This window comes from Panulirus ornatus, chromosome 16, assembly GCF_036320965.1.
Source record: "Panulirus ornatus isolate Po-2019 chromosome 16, ASM3632096v1, whole genome shotgun sequence".
Classification (NCBI taxonomy): Eukaryota; Metazoa; Arthropoda; class Malacostraca; order Decapoda; family Palinuridae; genus Panulirus; species Panulirus ornatus.
The window spans coordinates 46,814,446-46,837,190 of NC_092239.1; the positions used below are offsets into that span (position 1 = coordinate 46,814,446).

Genomic DNA, 22,745 nt, shown 5'->3' on the forward strand with positions numbered 1-22,745 from the left:
CTTTGCCTCAACACAGTAGGATGTTGAATGCAAATACCCTTTCATATATCATGAATCCATGCTACAAATATGCAGATTTATACATGGATTATCTCCCTTACATGGGTATTTTGTGTAAGTTCTTCAACCTTATTTGTGGGCTCAATTCATATATATATATATATATATATATATATATATATATATATATATATATATATATATATATATATATATATATATTATCCCTGGGGATAGGGGAGAAAGAATACTTCCCACGTATTCCCTGCGTGTCGTAGAAGGCGACTAAAAGGGGAGGGAGCGGGGGGCTGGAAATCCTCCCCTCTCACTTTTTTTTTAATTTTCCAAAAGAGAAGGGGAACAGAGAAGGGGCCCAGGTGAGGATATTCCCTCAAGGGCCCAGTCCTCTGTTCTCAACGCTACCTCGCTGATGCGGGAAATGGCGAATAGTATGAAAGAAAGAAAAGATATATATATATATATATATATATATATATATATATATATATATATATATATATATATATATATATATATATATATATATATATATATATATATATATATATATATATATATATATATATATATATATATATATATATATATATATATATGTATTATCATACTTAGTCGCTGTTTCCCGTGTTAGCCAATTAGCGCAAGGAAACTGACGAGGAATGGCCCAACCCACCCACATACACGTGTATATAAACACGCACACGTGCACGTATACATATGTATACATTTTAACGTATACATGCATATACATACTCAGACATACATATATACACATGTACATATCCATACTTTCTGCCTTCATCCATTTCCGTCATCGCCTCGCCATATATATGTATATATATATATATATATATATATATATATATATATATATATATATATATATATATATATATATATATATATATATATCTTTTTTGTTTTTTCGCTGTCTCCCGCGTTTGCGAGGTAGCGCAAGGAAACAGACGAAAGAAATGGCCCAACCCACCCTCATACACAATGTATATATATACACGTCCACACATGACAATTCACACTGTCTGCCTTTATTTCTTCCCATCGCCACCTCGCCACACATGGAATACCATCCCCCTCCCCCTCATGTGTGCGAGGTAGCACTAGGAAAAGACAACAAAGGCCCCATTCGTTCACACTCAGTCTCTAGCTGTCATGCAATAATGCCCGAAACCACAGCTCCCTTTCCACATCCAGGCCCCCCACAACTTTCCATGGTTTACCCCAGACGCTTCATATGTACTAATTCAATCCACTGACAGCACGTCAACCCCGGTATACCACATCGATCCAATTTACTCTATTCCTTGCCCGCCTTTCACCCTCCTGCATGTTCAGGCCACGATCACACAAAATCTTTTTCACGCCACCTTTCCACCTTCAATTTGGTCTCCCACTTCTCCTCGTTCCCTCCACCTCCGACACATATATCCTCTTGGATAATCTTTCCTCACTCATTCTCTCCATGTGCCCAAACCATTTCAAAACACCCTCTTCTGCTCTCTCAACCACGCTCTTTTTATTTCCACACATCTCTCTTACCCTTACATTACTTACTCGATCAAACCACCTCACACCACACATTGTCCTCAAACATCTCATTTGCAGCACATCCACCCTCATGCGCACAACTCTATCCATAGACCACGCCTCGCAACCATACAACATTGTTGGAACCACTATTCCTTCAAACGTACCCATTTTTGCTTTCCGAGATAATGTTCTCGACTTCCACACATTCTTCAAGTCTCCCAGGATTTTCGCCCCCTCCCCCACCCTATGATCCACTTCCGCTTCCATGGTTCCATCCGCTGCCAGATCCACTCCAAGATATCTAAAATACTTTACTTCCTCCAGTTTTTCTCCATTCAAACTTACCTCCCAATTGACTTGCCTACTGTACCTAATAACCTTGCTCTTATTCACATTTACTCTTAACTTTCTTCTTTCACACACTTTACCAAACTCAGTCACCAGTTTCTGCAGTTTCTCACATGAATCAGCCACCAGCGCTGTATCATCAGCGAACAACAACTGACTCACTTCCCAAGCTCTCTCATCCCGAACAGACTTCATACTAGCCCCTCTTTCCAAAACTCTTGCATTCACCTCCCTAACAACCCCATCCATAAAGAAATTAAACAACCATGGAGACATCACACACCCCTGCCGCAAACCTACATTCACTGAGAACCAATCACTTTCTTCTCTTCCTACACGTACACATGCCTTACATCCTTGATAAAAACTTTTCACTGCTTCTAACAACTTGCCTCCCACACCATATATTCTTAATACCTTCGACAGAGCATCTCTATCAACTCTATCATATGCCTTTCCAGATCCATAAATGTTACATACAAATCCATTTGCTTTTCTAAGTATTTCTCACACATGTATATATATATATATATATATATATATATATATATATATATATATATATATATATATATATATATATATATATATATATATATATATATGTATATATATATATATATATATATATATATATATATATATATATATATATATATATATATATATATATATATATATATATATACATATATATATATATATATATATATATATATATATATATATATATATATATATATATATATATATATATATATATATATATGTATACATATATATACATATATATATATGTATTTATAAATATATATATATATATATATATATATATATATATATATATATATATATATATATATATATTTTTTTTTTTTTTTTTTTTTTATACTTTGTCGCTGTCTCCCGCGTTTGCGAGGTAGCGCAAGGAAACAGACGAAAGAAATGGCCCAACCCCCATACACACGTACATACACACGTCCACACACGCAAATATACATACCTCCAATTCACTCTATTTCTTGCCCTCCTTTCACCCTCCTGCATGTTCAGGCCCCGATCACACAAAATCTTTTTCACTCCATCTTTCCACCTCCAATTTGGTCTCCCTCTTCTCCTCGTTCCCTCCACCTCCGACACATATATCCTCTTGGTCAATCTTTCCTCACTCATTCTCTCCATGTGCCCAAACCATTTCAAAACACCCTCTTCTGCTCTCTCAACCACGCTCTTTTTATTTCCTCACATCTCTCTTACCCTTACGTTACTTACTCGATCAAACCACCTCACACCACACATTGTCCTCAAACATCTCATTTCCAGCACATCCATCCTCCTGCGCACAACTCTATCCATAGCCCACGCCTCGCAACCATACAACATTGTTGGAACCACTATTCCTTCAAACATATATATTTATATATATATATATATATATATATATATATATATATATATATATATATATATATATATATATATATATATATATATATATATATATATATACATTTATATATATATATATATATATATATATATATATATATATATATATATATATATATATATATATATATACATATATATATATATATATATAAATATATATATATATATTTTTTTTTTGCTTTGTCGCTGTCTCCCGAGTTTGCGAGGTAGCGCAAGGAAATAGACGAAAGAAATGACCCAACCCACCCCCATACACATGTATATACATACGTCCACACACGCAAATATACATACCTATACAGCTTTCCATGGTTTACCCCAGACGCTTCACATGCCCTGATTCAATCCACTGACAGCACGTCAACCCCGGTATACCACATCGATCCAATTCACTCTATTCCTTGCACTCCTTTCACTCTCCTGCATGTTGAGGCCTCGATCACACAAAATCTTTTTCACTCCATCTTTCCACCTCCAATTTGGTTTCCCACTTCTCGTTCCCTACACCTCCGACACATATATCCTCTTGGTCAATCTCTCCTCACTCATTCTCTCCATGTGCCCAAACCATTTCAAAATACCCTCTTCTGCTCTCTCAACCACGCTCTTTTTATTTCCACACATCTCTCTTTCCCTTACGTTACTTACTCGATCAAACCACCTCACACCACACATTGTCCTCAAACATCTCATTTCCAGCACATCTATCCTCTTGCGCACAACTCTATCCATATCCCACGCCTCACAACCATACAACATTGTTGGAACCACTATTCCTTCAAACATACCCATTTTTGCTTTCCGAGATAATGTTTTCGACTTCCACACATTCTTCAAGGTTCCCAGGATCTTCGCCCCCTCCCCCACCCTATTATCCACTTCCGCTTCCATGGTTCCATCCGCTGCCAGATCCACTCCCAGATATCTAAAATGCTTTACTTCCTCCAGTTTTTTTCCATTCAAACTTACCTCCCAATTGACTTGACCCTCAACCCTATTGTACCTAATAACCTTGCTCTGATTCACATTTACGCTTAACTTTCTTCTTTCACACACTTTACCAAACTCAGTCACCAGCTTCTGCAGTTTCTCACATGAATCAGCCACCAGCGCTGTATCATCAGCGAACAACAACTGACTCACTTCCCAAGCTCTTTCATCTACAACAGACTTCAAACTTGCCCCTCTTTCCCAAACTCTTGCATTCACCTCCCTAACAACCCCATCCATAAACAAATTAAACAACCATGGAGACATCACACACCCCTGCCGCAAACCTACATTCACTGAGAACCAATCACTTTCTTCTATTCCTACACGTACACATGCCTTATGTCCTCGATAAAAACTTTTCACTGCTTCTAACAACTTGCCTCCTACACCATATATTCTTAATACCTTCCACAGAGCATCTCTATCAACTCTATCATATGCCTTCTCCAGATCCATAAATGCTACATACAAATCTATTTGCTATTCTAAGTATTTCTCACATACATTCTTCAAAGCAAACACCTGATCCACGCATCCTCTACCACTTCTGAAACCACACTGCTCTTCCCCAATCTGTCTCTGTACATGCCTTCACCCTCTCAATCAATACCCTCCCATATAATTTACCAGGAATACTCAACAAACTTATACCTCTGTAATTTGAGGACTCACTCTTATCCCCTTTGCCTTTGTACAATGGCACTATGCACGCATTCCGCCAATCCTCAGACACCTCACCACGAGTCATACATACATTAAATAACCTTACCAACCAGTCACCACCTTTTTAAATAAATTCCACTGCAATACCATCCAAACCTGCTGCCTTGCCGGCTTTCATCTTCCGCAAAGCTTTTACTACCTCTTCTCTGTTTACCAAATCATTTACCCTAACCCTCTCACTTTGCACACCACCTCGACCAAAACACCCTATATCTTCCACTCTATCATCAAACACATTCAACAAACCTTCAAAATACTCACTCCAACTCCTTCTCACATCACCACTACTTGTTATCACCTCCCCATTTGCGCCCTTCACTGAAGCTCCAATTTTCTCCCTTGTCTTACGCACTTTATTTACATCCTTCCAGAACATCTATATATATATATATATATATATATATATATATATATATATATATATATATATATATATATATATACAGAGAGAGAGATAGATAGATAGATAGAGAGAGAGAGAGAGAGAGAGAGAGAGAGAGAGAGAGAGAGAGAGAGAGAGAGAGAGAGAGAGAGAGAGAGAGAGAGAGAGAGAGAGAGAGAGAGAGAGAGTTAAGAGTTACAATACTCCACTTCTGATATCATTTTTTTGTCATACAAGCGATAGGCTTCAGTTAGTCTTAAATCTCTTTCGTCAGGAAATCCTTTAAAAAAACTTTTTTCATTTGAAAACTTACATGGTTACAACGCCAAACGAAAGTTGTCTTAACTTTACCGACCTTTAAGATGAAGAAGCTGGTTAAGGCACAGAACTGGGTTACACCAGCCAGGCCTAGCATTCGTTTAAGATGGACGGGGTTACACCAGCCGCGCCCTGCAATTGTTTACAATGGACTGGGTTACACCAACCAGGTCCAACACAGTGTTTCAAATCTCAGGTCTTAGGTCACCTGTATAGTAAACCCGTCTGAATAAAACTGAACTTCTGAAACGTGTGATTCGTGAAACATTAGAGTGATTACGTGAAGCAAAGCGAACTGAAGGAGACCTTTCCCAGGTCACGAAAATTCCCTGAACGCATGACAAGGTTCATGAAGAAATCCGCCCTCCCCCCCCGCCAACAAGAACAACAACAACAACAATGTAGATGTTCGAACCACATCTGTCTCCCGCGTTAGCGAGGTAGCGCAAGGAAACAGACGAAAGAATGGCACAACCCACAAACATACACATGTAAATACATACACGTCCACACACGCACATATACATACCTATACATCTCAAGATATACATATATATATATATATATATATATATATATATATATATATATATATATATATATATATATATATATATATATATATATATATATATATATATATATATGAAAGGAGGGCAAGGAATAGAGTGAATTGGAGCGATGTGGTATACCGGGGTTGACGTGCTGTCGGTGGATTGAATCGGGGCATGTGAAGCGTCTGGGGTAAACCATGGAAAGCTGTGTAGGTATGTATATTTGCGTGTGTGGACGTATGTATATACATGTGTATGGGGGTGGGTTGGGCCATTTCTTTCGTCTGTTTCCTTGCGCTACCTCGCAAACGCGGGAGACAGCGACAAAGCAAAAAAAAAATATATATATATATATATATATATATATATATATATATATATATATATATATATATATACACATATATATATATACACACACATATATATATATATACATATATATATATATATATATATATATATATATATATATATATATATATATATATATATATATATATATATATATATATATATATACATATATATATATATATATATATATATATATATATATATATATATATATATATATATATATATATATATATATATATACACATATATATATATACACACACATATATATATATATACATATATATATATATATATATATATATATATATATATATATATATATATATATATATATATATATATATATATATATATATATATATATATATATATATATATATATACACACAGACATATACATATATACACATGTACATAATTCATACTGTCTGCCAATATTCATTCTCGCCGCCACCCAGCCACACATGATATGCCAATCCTCTCCCCCGTATGTGCGGGAGGTAGCACTAGGAAAAGACAATAAAGGCCACATTCGTTCACACTCAATCTCTAGCTGTCATGTATAATGCACCGAAACCACAGCTCCCTATCCACATCCAAAGCCCCACAAAACTTTCCATGGTTTACCTCAGGCGCTTCACATGCCCTGGTTCAATCCATTGACAGCACGTCGACCCCGGTATACCACATCGTTCCAATTTACTCTATTCCTTGCACGCCTTTCACCCTCCTGCAGTTCAGACCTCGATCGCTCAAAATCTTTCTCACTCCATCTTTCCACCTCCAATTTGGTCCCCCACTTCTCGTTCTCTCCACCTCTGACACATATATCTTCCTTGTCAATCTTTCCTCACTCATTCTCTCCATGTGACCAAACCATTTCAAAACACCCTCTTCTGCTCTCTCATCTACACTCTTTTTATTATCACACATCTCTCTTACCCTTTCATTGCTTACTCGATCAAACCACCTCACACCACATATTGTTCCCAAACATCTCATTCCTAGCACATCCATCCTGCTCCGCACAACTCTATCTATAGCCTACGCCTCGCAACCATATAACGTTGTCGGAACCTCTATTCCTTCAAACATACCCATTTTTGCTCCCCGAGATAATGTTCTCGACTTCCACACATTTTTTCAACGCCCACAGAACTTTCGCCCCTTCCCCCACCCTGTGACACACTTCCGCTTCCATGGTTCCATCCGCTGCCAAATCCACTCCCAGATATCTAAAACACTTCACTTCCTCCAGTTTATCTCCACTCAAACCTACCTCCCAATTGAGTTGTCCCTCAACCCTACTGTACCTAATAACCTTGCTCTTATCTATATTTACTCTCAGCTTTCTTCTTTTACACACTTAACCAGACTCAGTCACCAGCTTCTGCAGTTTCTCACACTAATCAGCGACCAGCTCTGTATCATCAGCGAAGAACTGACTCACTTCCCAAGCCCTCTCATCCAGAACAGACTGCATACTTTCCCCTCTCTCCAAAGCTCTTTCATTCACCTCCCTAACAACCCCATCCATAAACAGATCAAACAACCATGGAAACATCACGCACCCCTGCCGCAAACCAACATTCACTGAGAACCAGTCACTTTCCTCCCTTCCTATATATTTCTATAAGCACACGGTGAAATGAAACCTGATAAGTTCCCAAGTGCATTTTCGCTTGATAATCACATCATCAAGGGAGATACAAGAACAATATAACAGTTAGTTGATATACATCGAAGAGACCTAGCTAGGATGCCATTTGGTTAACAAATGCCTACCCGAATGTAGGTTGGGTGCGTTCGAGTCTGGGAGGAATCGTATAAACTTCTGTAGACCAGAAGGGGAATTGTTTAGAAATTTTATCAACAATATAACCACCTAATTTGTGTAGACCTTCACTAATAGTAATGTTATATTTCTCGTTGCATTTATCAATAGAAGATTCAGTAATATTTTTCGTCTTGGAAGAGCTAGAGTTGATAACTGGGATGGCATTACTGCAGTCAATGCAATGATTATAATTTTTGACTTGATTGAACAAGGCATTTTATTCTTGTCCTGTTCTCATATTATGTTCATGTTGCTTAAGTCTAACAGAAAGATCCTTACCAGTCTGCCCAAAATAAATCTTATCACAATTTTTACATGGCACTCTATAGACGCATCCTGCAGACCTCTCTGGTGACTTCCTGATTAAGATGTTCTTTATAGCATTATTGTTTCTAAAGGCAACATTTGCATCAAAGGATGTAAACAACGTGGGAAGTAAAGTAAGATTTTATTAATAGGGAGAAATACAAGGTTGTTGGGTTGACTTCTATAAATATTTTCTTTGCTAACTTTTGGGATTTGTCATTGAAAGATCTAGGAAACTTTGAACTGGATCCAGTGGTATATAGCTTCTCAAATTTATCATCAATTACCTCAGGACTGCAAATACGTAATGCTATTAGAAGCATAGACTGGAATGATGATAATTTATCTCTGTTATGTTGAGCTGAGTAATAATGAATGTAGGAACAAACATAAGTGGATTTTCTGTATATGCTAAACTCAAATTTGTTTCCATCCCTATGGATCATGCAATCTAAAGATGATAACATACTTTCATTTTATATTCTACCGATATTTGATGGAAGACACTAAATTATCAAGGAAAGGGAGAAATGTTTGTAAATTTTCATTTGTTAGCCATACACAAATTACATCATTCACATACCTAAACAAATTGTATTAGAAGGCAAGATATCCCTTAGTTAATTTTTTCTTAGAATTCAATATGAAGATTACTTAGTACAGGTGAAAGAGGGTTATCTGTTGCTATAAAAAACCTTTCGAGCATAATATTCTCCGTTAGATTGGAATTCACAGTTTTATATACATTTTTATCAGTGCAATAATAACAGGTAAATGAATATAGCAAGTAAATGAATACCATCCAATACGTAAAATAAATATTCTAAGAGTTCATCAACTGGAACTTTTGTGAACAGTAAGGAAACATCAAAGCTAAGAAATTTGAAATCAAAATTAACATTGATACCATCATGCTTAAGTAAATCTATATTGTTCACGATATTAGAATTTGATATCTTACCCATTCATGGGCTGAATAAAGAAACTTACCCCTTTGACAGTTTATATGTGATGGAGCCTATTGGACTCACTTTAGGTCTTTCTGGAATATTTGGTTTATGTATTTTGATGAGTCCATGCATTAATAGCAATGCAATTGTCAAAGATGACAAACTTTTTATTACAGAACAACAGCTTTAGTTCTATACTGAAATGAAAATTAATTGCTCCTAGGGGATTCTTACTGAGTTTAAAGTGTGTTGTGTCATTACTTAAAAGATCATTCATTTTAGATAAAGGGGGTGACTGTGTTGTTGATTGTTGGGTAAGGATTTTCATTATTTGTTTGGGTAATGATAAGGCACCTCAGGACTGGCGAATTGTATGTAACATTATAAAAGCAAGGGTATAAAGGTGAGTGTTCAGACTACAGATGTATAAGTTTCTTGAGTATGCCTGGTAAGTTAAAATGGAGGGTACTGATTGAGAGGGTGAAGGCATGTACAGAGCATCAGACTGAGGAAGAGCAGTGTGGTTTCAGAAGCGGTAGAGGATGCTTTGAAGAATGTGTGCGAGAAATACTTAGGGAAATTAATGAGTTTTCATATGGCACTTATGGACTTGGAGAAAGATTAATAGGATTGATAGAGATCCTTGTTAAATGTCTCAGGAATATACATTGCTGGGGGAAAGCTGCTGGAAGGAGTGAGAATTTTTTAGCAAGGGCGTAAGGCATATATACGAGTAGGAAGAGAAAAAGTGAATGGCTCCTAGTGAAGGTTGGTCTACAGCAGGGTGTCTGATGTCACCATGATTGTTTAATCTATTTATGCATGTTGAGCCAGGAGAGGTAAATGCGATAGTCCTGGAGAGATGGGCGAGTTTGCAAACTGTGGGGGATGAGAGGGCCTGGGAAGTCAGTTGATGTTTGCTAATGATACAACACTGGTGGCGGATGCAAGTGAGAAACTAGAAGTCGATAACTTACTTTGGAATAGTGTGTAAAAAGAGGAAGTTGACAATAGATAAAAATACATGAAAGGTTTTTAGGTTTAGCAATGTTGAAGCATATGCTAGTTGGGATGGGAGTTTGAAAGGAGCAACCTTGGAGGATTGAAGTGTTTTGGATATCTGGGAGTGGAACGTGGGAGCGAATGGAACCATGGGAGTGGAAGTGAGTCAGAGGATGGAGAGGGAGAGAGGGTTTTGGGAGCGATGAAGAATGTGTGGAAAGAGTGAATGTTATATCGGAGGGCAAAAATGGGTATCATGAAGTTACAGTAGTTCCAGCAATATCATATGGATGCGAGGCTGTGCGAAGCAGGGTAGATGTATTGGAAATGAAAAAGTTTTGGACAGTACGTTGTGTGAAGTGGTTTGATCGAGTAAGTAATGAGAGGGTAAGAGGGTTGTGTGGTAATAGAGTGCGGCTGAGAGAGCTGAGAGAGCGGGTGTACTAAAATGGTTTGGAGACCTGGAAGGAATGAGTGAGAAAAGGTTGAAAAAGAGGATATATGAGAATTTTTTACATGAGAAAGCCAGAAAATAGGAGGCCCTATTAACCAACGACTGGTTTGTCTGAAACGAGAAATTATTTAACTTGACAAAAAAATCTAATTTCGCTCAGTACTCTTTTTAAGTTATCACCAACTCCACGTTGCTGCATATCAACCTTCTAGTGTCCCCGTTACAACTGTCGATTATACGTTTATTTCTGGCTTTTCTCTGAATGTATACCTGAATTTTCAAAATCTTTGTCCTAAACGACTTTTGAAGGTATTAATAGTTTAGCATTTACTACGTCTGACGGTGACTTGTTTCAGTGCTCAACACACCTATAGGAAAAGGAAGCTTTTCCCACGTCTGCATTACCTCTTTTAGCTTTGAGTATTCCATTTGTCCTGGTAACCGAATCTTCTTGTATTTCGAGAAGATGCTCGTGATTTACTTTATCGAATTTGTTCAGAATTTTGAACACTTGAGTAAAGTCGCATCAAAGTCTACGTTTTTTAAGGGAGAAGAGATTCGATCGTTTTAGCCTCTCTTCGTATGCCAGATTTCTAAAGGATGGTATCAATTTAGTCGTGCGTCCCTTTACTTGCTCTAATTTTTCCTCCTTTTTTATAGTTTGGGAGCCAAAACTGGACTGCTTATTAAAGGTGTGGTCTTACTAGAGAATTATAAAGTGTGAGAATTGTTTCTGGTGTCTTGTAATCTATGTTACTGTCTATGAAACCTAATATTTCGTTACCTTTTCTACTTGCTGCTTGACACTGTTTAGTGTATTTCAAATTGTTCTTAATGACAAGTCAGAGTTCCTTTTCTTCATTTATTTAGTTAGGAGTTTCCGAATAGTTTGTGGTCGTAACATATATTCTTGTCTCCAAAGTGCATAACTTTACACTTGTCTGAATTAAACTTCATTTGCCATCTGTCTGACCACTGCTAGAAGTTATGATCTCTTTGAATCATTTCTCAGTCCCGCCCGTTTACAGCTCTACCTCCTAGTTTAGTATCGTTGGCAAATTTGGAGATCTTAGATAAGAGACAGCGTTCTAGGTCTTTAACGTATACTATGAAAAGAATTGATCCTAGGACCGATTCTTTTAGGACACCATTCGCTACGTCAAGCCAATCTGAGGCTTCGCCGTTTAATGCTACACGCTGCTTTCTTCCGGCAACCCAGTGTCTGATCCATGTACAGAGTTCTTCATCGATTCCGTGTGCTTTGAGTTTATGTAAAAAGTCTCTTGTGAGGTGCTTTATCGAAAGCCTTTTGGAAATCTAAACATACTACATCAGACGGTGATATTCGTCCCAACTCTAATAAAAAACATCAACAAATTCTAGCAAATTCGTCAGGTAGGATATTCTATAGCGGAAACCGTGTCGTTTGTCCGATATAATTTGTGTTCTAGAATCGTGACATTCTCATATCATTATTTTTTCCATCATTTTATCTAACGAATACGTAAGGCTACTTAATTAGGCGGTAGTTTAAGGCACACTTTTTGTCTCCTTTTTTATATATAGGAGTAACATTTGCTAGTTTCCAGTCAGTTGGCACCTGACCATCCGACAGAGATCTGTTGAATAATTTTGTTATTGGGTATATCAGCTGTCATCTGACATCCTTTAAAAGTCTTGTAGCTAATTCATCTAGGCTGTTGGATTTGTTACGATCTAATTGGTCCAGGTATTTAAGTGCCTCAGAGTTCTTTATTTCTCTAGCCTTCAACTCTTATTTATCAGATCCTTAAAACATTTTCATTGTTTGTGGTATTCTTCAATTGTGAATACGGAGTTCAAAGAATAATTCAATATGCTAGCAATTTCTTTGTCATCAGCAGTTAGTCTGTGTCATGTACGTTTTGTAATGGTTCAATTCCTTCCTTTACTTTCTTCCTTTGTTTTATATATTTGAAGAATTTCTTAGGATTATTCTTAACTTTAAAGGATATCTTTTTTCTTTGTCGCGTTTTCTCAGTTTTATGACCTTACACTCTCTTTGGATTTTGATAAATTCCTGGTGATTTTCATCGGTTCTTAATGATATGAAATTCTTATGTATTTTCTTCTTTGGGCGAATTAGTTCTTTTGTTTTCTTATTCATACATGATGGTCTTGAAATATTGCAAGTTCTCTTGGTAATTCATGTTTATTGTTTATTGTGTTTTTAGAATTATTCCACATTTTCTCTACTGTGTAAACGTCAAGTTTCGTTCAGTTAGTACTGCGAATTTCTTGTATAATGTTTTCAAAATTTGCTCACCAGTAATCTGGGATCAAGAGTATGTTGTCATTTATGTCATAATCTAATTCTATCTCTAATCTAATCAAACTGTGATCGTTGTTTGACAAACTGTCGCCTACTTCGCAAAAATTAATTAAGTTTGTGTCACTGGTGAGGACAAGATCAAGGATGTTTTTACCTGTAGTTTGTTTTTTAATTAACAGTTCTACTATAACCTCTCTACTGTTTATCATAGTTTTGATTTCATTGTATAATATCTTTTTGCTTTGAAGGTCTGTAAATATCGCCGAGACGTCGTTTACTTTTGAACTTGTCGGTAATGTCAATATAAAGAGAGTCGTAAGTGTGTGTGTCTACTTTGCTTATCTTAATAGCGTTAACATTGTCATCAACGTAGATCAAAACTCCACCACCTACCCTGTACAAACGATCTTTCGTAAATAGTTTTTATCCGGGTATTGCTAACTAGGTGATTAAGTGTTTATTCTCAGAGTTTACCCATGTTTCTGAGATTGTAATAATGTTCGTTTTTTCAGTAACTACATGGGATATAAGTTCATCGCGTTTCGTAATGATGCTCCGAGCATTTGTGTATATTAAACTTATTTTCTTCTTAGGAGGTTTCTGGACTGAGTTTGCCTTATTTTCACTGCCGGTATGATGTTCCTGGAGTGAATTTGCCTTATTTTCACTGCCGGTATGATGCGTGCTTGCATTATCACTGTTAATGTCTGCGTCGTGTACAGCAGCGGGAAAGAGACGGTTCACCATCTGTTTTGGGTTTGCCGGCTTACTCTGACCCTCCCCTCACTGGACACGACCAGAATCGGTCTTAAAAGTAACCTGAGAATTAACCTGTAGCTGTGCTAACCCGCTACTTATACTGCCAGTGTTGTCCCCACGTGACCCTTCTTGACCTTTTTATGCTAATTCCTCTGCCTGTAAGGTTACTGCTACTGGACGAGGAACCTTACCGCCAAGGTTCTAACCATCCTCTACCTTGTTCCTCAGATCTCGTTCACACTCAGACTCCCCATGCACCGATTTACTCCTCATAGCAGCTCCCCCATCCTCCACTCTCCTAGTTCCTTCGTTAGCTAAACCGTGATTTGCTCTCCTGATCAACATATCTCTATCGAAAAAAGGCCTCATATTTTCATCCCTACCGTACAGAGATCTATCATGACTAAAATGGTCCCACAAGTCTATATCAAACACACTATCCTCCTCCCTACAGAGAGCTTCGAATCTTCAGTTTATCCCCAGCATTTTACTGAGGGTATAGGCATCGACATAAGCTTCCTACGACTTCCCTTGAACTTATTTATAAGTTCCCTATATCTTGCTACTATTTCTTCCGATCTCCCATTATCTGCATCGTTCGTCCCACTTGAACGACAAAACTCACATCCTCGGGATTGTTTGAGGCTATGTCGTCAATCTTATCTAGGACTCGTTCTGTCTTATCATCTCCATAACACAAGTTCTTGCTATTTCTACCCTTCGCACACTCCTCCTGGTTCTGATGTCTGAATATATAATGTCAGAGGTGGAGGGATCGAGGAGAACGGGGAGACTATCAGAGCCTGAACATGCGTGAGGGTAAAATGTTTGCATGCGGTAGGGTGAACTGGAGCGATATGGTATACTGGGGTCGACGTGATGTCAGTGGGCTGAACCAGGGCATATAATGTGTGGTACCCGGATGCTGTTGATCCTGTGCAGTAGACATGATAGCTAGAGAATGAGTATGAGCGGGTGATGCATTTCTTCGTCCCTTCTGGGCGCTACTTTACTAAAGCGGGAAACGGTGATCGAGTATTAAAAAAGAATGATATACTAAACATTTAGTAAACGCTTACCTGAAGTTCATACATCGATTGCTTCTTTGCATTTGTCCTCCAAGAACATAGAAATTTTTTTGTTGGAGGTAAAAAGATCACTTACATGAATTATGCCTTAAGTCTCCCTTCAGGATAACAAAAAGTTGAACGATAAAAAATGTTTACATATTCATCAGATAAGCCACTTAATGCGTTGCTTACTGAAACCTATGCCGTTCTTTCTCGGGATGTTTTTCAATATCCACTTGGTATATGTCTTATCTCGACAGACTACTCAGGACCTCCAGACCTGTGGTGGGAGAGGTTCGTGTTAGCAGCTTGGATGATGATGACGTTGGTGTTAACACGGAGCTACGCTGGAACCCTGATGTCCCTCCTGGCTGTAAGACACATCTCACAACCTTACCACAGCATCCGGGATGTGCTGGACGACCCGTCTGTCACTATGATCTGGGAAAGTGACACCGCCTTAGTCCATCACTTCCGTGTACGTCAGTTTAGCACCTAACCTTGTTTTCTTAAGACACTATCGATCAGAGAGAAAAAAAGCTTATTGGAAGTGTATTTCATGGAAGCATGAGGTAATGTTTCAATGACAGTGAGTCACTGATCAAATTATCAATAAGAAATGAGAAATAATACAAAACCCAATAATGATTTGTAGTTTAAATGCTCATGTTCATCACAATTTGCTGAAAAGTTGAATCCTGCAGAAATGAGTCGATACTGGACTTACCATCCTTTAGAAATGCTTAAAGATTCCTCATTGTTCTTTCTTGTCCGATCTGAATATCTTTTAATTTGAGATTTTTAGGAGCTGAGTTTCCAGAAGAAAGAGTCAAAACGTTGTCTTCCTCTGCATTCTTCGGTAGAGCTGAGGTCAGACCACCTCGCTTGGGTCATGGGGTCTATGTGGTCTTTGAATCTATATATTTCTATATAAATATTACATTCTTGACATGTCTGTCTTATTATGTATATCATAATGTTCATATAAAAAGAGAGAAGACAGATCCGTGCATGTTAAAGTATGAGCGCGAGTGTGATGGTTCATCAGTATGCTGCACCTTGTGGTGAGGAGAGTGTGAGAGATCAACAGTATGCTGCACCTTGTAGTAAGGAGAAGTATGAGGGATCAACAGTATGCTGCACCTTGTGGTGAGGGATAGTGTGAGGGATCAACACTATGGTGCACCATGTGGTGAGGGAAGAGTAAAGGATCAACAGTATGCTGCACCTTGTGGTGAGGGGAAGTGTGAGGGATCAACTGTATGCTGCACCTTGTGGTGAGGGGAAGTGTGAGGGATCAACAGTAAGTTGCATTTGTAGTAAGAGGTAGTGAGGGATCAACAGTATGCAGCACCTTCTGGTGAGGGGAAGTGTGAGGGATCAACAGTATGCTGCACCTTGTGGTGAGGGGAAGTGTAAGGGATCAACGTTATGTTACACCTTGTGGTGAGGGGAAGTGTGAGGTATCAACATTTTGCTGCACCTTGTGGTGAGGGAAGTGTTAGGGAACAACATAATGCTGCATCTTGTGGTGAGGGGAAGTGTGAAAGATAAACAGTACGCTACAACTTATGGTGAGGGGGAGTTTGAGGGATCAACAGTATGCTGAACCTTGTAATGAGTTGGAGTGTAAGGGATCAACATTATGCTGCACCTTGTGGTGAAGGGGAGTGTGAGGGATCAACTGTATGCTGCACCTTGTGGTGAGGAGAAGTGTGAGGGATCAACAGTATGTTGCGCCTTGGGGTGAGGGGAAGTGTGAGATGTCAATATCATGCTGCACCTTGTGGTCAGGGAAGTGTTAGGGATCAACATAATGCTGCACCTTGTGGAGAGGGGAAGTGTAAGGGATAAAGAGTATGCTGCACCTTGTCGTGAGGGTAAGTGTGAGGTATCAACAGTATGCTCCACCTTGTGGTGAGGTGTAGTAAGGGATCAACAGTATGTTGCATCTTGTGGTGAGGGAAGTGTGAGGGATCAACATCATACTGCACCTTGTGGTGAGGGTAAGTGTCAGGAATCAACAAAATGCTGCACCTTGTTGTGAGGGGAAGTGTATGGGATCAACAGTATTCTGCACATTGTGGTGAGGGGAAGCGTGAGGAATCAACATTATGCTGCACCTCATGGTGAGTGGGAGTGTGAGGGATCAACAGTATGCTGCACCTTGTGGGGAGAGGGAGTGTGAGGGATCAACAGTACGCTGCACCTTGTGGTGAAGGGAAGTATGAGGAATCAGCATTATGCTGCACCTTGTGGTGAGGGGGAATGTGAGGGATCAATATTATGCTGCACCTTGTGGTGAGGGGAAGTGTGAGGAATCAACATTATGCTGCACCTCGAGGTGAGGGGGGATGTGAGAAATCAACGGTATGCTGCATCTTATGGTAATGGGGGAGTTTGAGGGATCAACAGTATGCTGCACCTTGTGGTGAGGGTGAAGTGTGAGGGATCAACAGTATGCTGCACCTTGTGGTGAGGGAAAGTGTGAGAGGTGAACAGTATGCTACAACTTATGGTGAAAGGGAAGTTTGAGGGATCAACAGTATGCTGCACCTTGTAATGAGGTGGAGTGTAAGGGATCAACTGTATGCTGCACCTTGTGGTGAGGGGGAGTGTGAGGGATCAACAGTATCTTGCACCTTGTGGGGAGAGGGAGTGTGTGGGATCAACAGTATGTTCCACCTTGTAGTGAGGAGGAGTGTGAGGGATCAACATCATGCTGCACCTTGTGGTTAGGGGGAGTGTGAAGGATCAACACTATGCTGCTCCTTATGGTGAGGGGGAGTGTAAGGGATCAACTTTATGCTGCACCTTGTGTTGAGGGGGAGTGTGATTGATCAACGGTATAGGGTGAAGGGCAGCGTCTGGTGAGCTGAGATGGTCTACTGGCTGATGTCAGGGTTGATGCTCTTAGGTGATGCATGTTATCAGAGAAGCGTCTTCTTCCTCATCATTCTCGGCTTTTCTGGGTCACAGTCGTGGTTGGTTATTTGCAGTAGTCTGTCGTTATAATATTTGTTATGAGATCTTGATTGAAAAAGATGATACAACATTGTCTCATTTGAACCTTGATTAATCCTACCTGCATTACAGTTTGATGCGAGATGTCTGTTCAGAATTGTGCTGGATAATTCAACGTAATTTGCAGTATTCCTCATTTGTAAATTTCATCGGCCAATGAAAAATGATGAACCATATTGAAATCTTGTAAGGGTCATGCTTCATATTCATTTACCATTTTCATGATTTGATTATCGACGTTTTGGTTCCTATAGTAAATGAGTAGATTCATCTTGTCTTCTGCGTTCCTCCATATATATTCATCTATTTATTCATTCATTTATTATACTTTGTTGCTGTCTCCCGCGTTAGCGAGGTAGCGCAAGTAAACAAACGAAACAATGGCCCAACCACCCACATACACATGTATATACATAAACGCCCCAAAAAGGCACATATACATACCTATACATTTTAACGTATACCTACATATACATACAAAGACATATACAGACATACACATGCATATATTCATACATACTGCCTTCATCCATTCCTACCACTACCCCTCCACACATGAGGTGATGCACCGAAACCACACCTCCCTTTCCACATCCATGCCCAACAAAACATTCCATGGTTTACCCCTAACGCTTCACATGCCCTGGATCAATCCACTAACAGCAGGTCAACCCCGGTATACCACATCGTTCCAACTCACTCAGTTCCTTACACGCCTTCCGTCCTTGTGTAAGTTCAGGCCCCGATCGCTCAAAATCTTTTTCACTCCATCTTTCTAACTCAAACTTGGACTCCCACTTCTCCTCGTTCCCTCCACCTCTGACACATATATCCTCTTTGTCAATCTTTCCTCACTCATTCTCTCAAAGTGACCAAACCATTTCAATACACCCTCTTCCGCTATCTCAACACACTCTTTTTATTTCCAGACATCTCTCTTACACTTTCATTACTTACTAGATCAAACCATATCACACCATATATTGTCATCGAACATCTCATTTCCGACACATCCACCGTCCTCCGCACAACTCTATCCATAGCCCACGCCTCGCAACCATGTAAAATTGTTGGAACCACTATTCCTTCAAACATACCCATTTTTGCTCTCCGAGATAACGTTCTCGCCTTCCATACATTCGTCAACGCTCCCAGACCCTTCGCCCCTCCCCCACCATGTGACTCACTTCTGCTTCCATGGTTCCATCCGTTGCCAAATCCACTCCAAGATATCTAAAACACTTCACTTCCTCCAGTTTTTATCCATTCAAACTTACATCCCAATCTACTTGCCCTTCAACCCTACGAAGCTAGTAACCTTGCTCTTATTCACCTTTACTCTCAGCTTTCATCTTTCGCACATTTTGCCAAACTCCGTCACCAATTTCTGCATTCGCTTCCCTAAGTGCACATTAAACAACAATGGAGACATCACGCACCACTGCCGGAAACCGACATTCACTGATAATCAATCACTTTCCTCTCTTCCTACACGTACACATGCCTTACATCCTCAATACATACATACATACATACATACATACATACATACATACCTCCAAATTGACTTGACCCTCAACCCTACTGTACCTGATAACCTTGCTCTTATTCACATTAACTCTCAACTTTCTTCTGTCACACACTTTACCAAACTCAGTCACCAACTTCTGCAGTTTCTCACATGAATCAGCAACCAGCGCTGTATCATCAGTGAACAACAATTGACTCACTTCCCATGCTTTCTCATCCACAACAGACTGCATACTTGCTCCTCTTTCCAAAACTCTTGAATTCATCTCCCTAACAATCCCCATCCATAAACAAATTAAACAACCATGGAGACATCACACACCCCTGCCGCAAACCTACATTCACTGAGAACCAATCACTTTCCACTCTTCCTACACGTACACATGCCTTACATCTTCGATAAAAACTTTTCACTGCTTCTAACAACTTGCTTCCCACACCATATATTCTTAATATCCTCCGCAGAGCATCTCTATTAAATCTATCACATGTCTTCTCCACATCCATAAATGCTACATACAAATCCATTTGCTTTTCTAAGTATTTCTCAAATACATTCTTATAGCAAACACCTGATCCACACATCCTCTACCACTTCTGAAACCACACTGCTCTTCCCCGATCAGATGCTCTGTACATGCCTTCACCTACTCAATCAATACCCTCTCATATAATTTACCAGCAATACTCAACACACTTACACATCTGTAATTTGAGCACTCACTCTTATCCCCTTTGCTTTTGTACAATGGCACTCTGCAAGCATTCCGCCAATCCTCATGCACCTCACCATGAATCATACATACACTAAATAACCCTACCAACCAGTCAACAATACAGTAACCCCCTTTTTTTTAAAATTCCACTGCAATACCATCCAAACCCGCTGCCTTGCCGGTTTTCATCTTCCACAAAGCTTTTCCTACCTCTTCTCTGTTTACGAAATAATTTTCCCTTACCTTCTCACTTTTTCACCTTTTGCACCTTTCTCTTGACCTCCTGCCCCTTTCTTTTATACATTTCCCAGTCATTTGCATTTTTTCCTGCAAATATCGTCGAAATGCCTCTCTCTTCTCTTTCACTAATAGACTTAATTCTTCATCCCACCACTCACTACGCTTTCTAATTTGCCCACCTCCCACGCTTCTCATGCCACAAGCATCTTTTGGGCGAGCCATCACTGCTTCCCTAAATACATCCCAATCCTCTCCTACTACCCTTCCGTCCTTTGTATGATATTTATTTATTTCACTTTGTCGCTGCCTCCCGCGTCAGTGAGGTAGCGCTGGGAAACTGACGAAAGAATGACACAACCCACCCACATACACATGTATATACATACACTTCCACATGTGTACTTATACATACCTATACATTTCAACTTATACATATATATACATGAACGGATAAATATATATATACACATGAACATATTTCATTCTTTCTGCCTATATTCATTCCCATCGCCACCCCGCCACAAATGAAATGACAACCCTCTCCCCAAACATGCACGCAAAGTAGCGGTAGGAAAAGACAGTAAAGGCCATATTTGTTTATACACACTCTCTAGCTGTCATGTATAATGCACCAGAACCACAGCTTCCTTTCCAAAATCAGGCCGCATAAAACTTTCCATGGTTTATCTCAAACACTTTACGTACCCTGGTGCAAGCCAATGAAAGCACGTCGACCCCGGTATACCACTTCCAATTCACTCTATTCCTTGGACGCCTTTCATCCTCCTGCATATTCAGGCCACGATCGCTCAAAATCTTTTTCACTCCATCTTTCCACTTCCAATTTGGTTTCCTATTTCTCGTTCCCTCCACCTCTGACACATATATCCTCTTTTTCAATCTTTCATCACTCATTCTCTTTACCTGACCAAACCATTTCAAAACATCCTCTTCTGTTCTCTCAACTACACTCTTTTTATTACCACACATATCCCTTACCCTTTCATTACTTTCTCGATCAAACCAACTAACACCACATATTGTCCCCAAACATCTCATTTCCAGCACATCCACCCTCCTCCGCACAACTATATCCCACGCCTTGCAACCATATAACATCGTTGGAACCATTATTCCTTCAAACATATCCATTTTTGCTTAATGAGATGTTATCGCCTTCCAGACATTTTTCAACGCTCCCAGAACTTTTGCCCCCTCCCCCACCCTGTGACTCACTTCCGCTTCACTCAATTCTGCTGCCAAATCCAATCTCAGATATTTAAAACACTTCACTTCCTCCAATTTTTCTCCATTCAAACTTAACTCCCTTTTGACTTGTCCCTTAAGTCTACTGTACCTGATTACCTTGCTCTTATTAACATTTACTCTCATTTTCTTCTTTCACACACCTTCCCAAACTCAGTCACCAGCTTCTGCAGCTTTTCACTCGAATCAGCCATCAGAGCTGTATCATTAGCGAACAACAACTGACTCACTTCCCAAGCTTTCTCATCCACAACAGACTGCATACTTGTCCCTCTTTCCAAAAGTCTTGCAATTGCCTCCCTAACAACCCCATCCATAAACAAATTAACGACCATGGAGATATCACACACCCCTGCCGCAAACCTACATTTACTGAGAACCAATCACTTTCCACTCTTCCTACACGTACACATGCCTTACATCCGCGATAAAAACTTTTCACTGCTTCTAACAACTTGCCTCCCACACCACATATTCTTAATATCTTCCACAGAGCATCTCTATCAACTCTATCATATGCCTTCTCCAGATCCATAAATGCTACATACAAATCCATTTGCTTTTCTAAGTTTTCTTTA

General features: G+C 39.2%; 1 protein-coding gene across 1 annotated transcript in view; it reads left to right on the forward strand.

Annotated features, from left to right (window-relative positions):
* The window catches only part of LOC139753933 (glutamate receptor ionotropic, delta-1-like), a 212,331-nt gene that overhangs the window by 163,601 nt on the left and 25,985 nt on the right, over positions 1-22,745 (forward strand). The window contains exon 8 of the mRNA XM_071670892.1: positions 15,652-15,869. Coding sequence (XP_071526993.1) covers positions 15,652-15,869 — 218 coding nt within the window. The remainder of the gene's footprint in view (positions 1-15,651; positions 15,870-22,745) is intronic.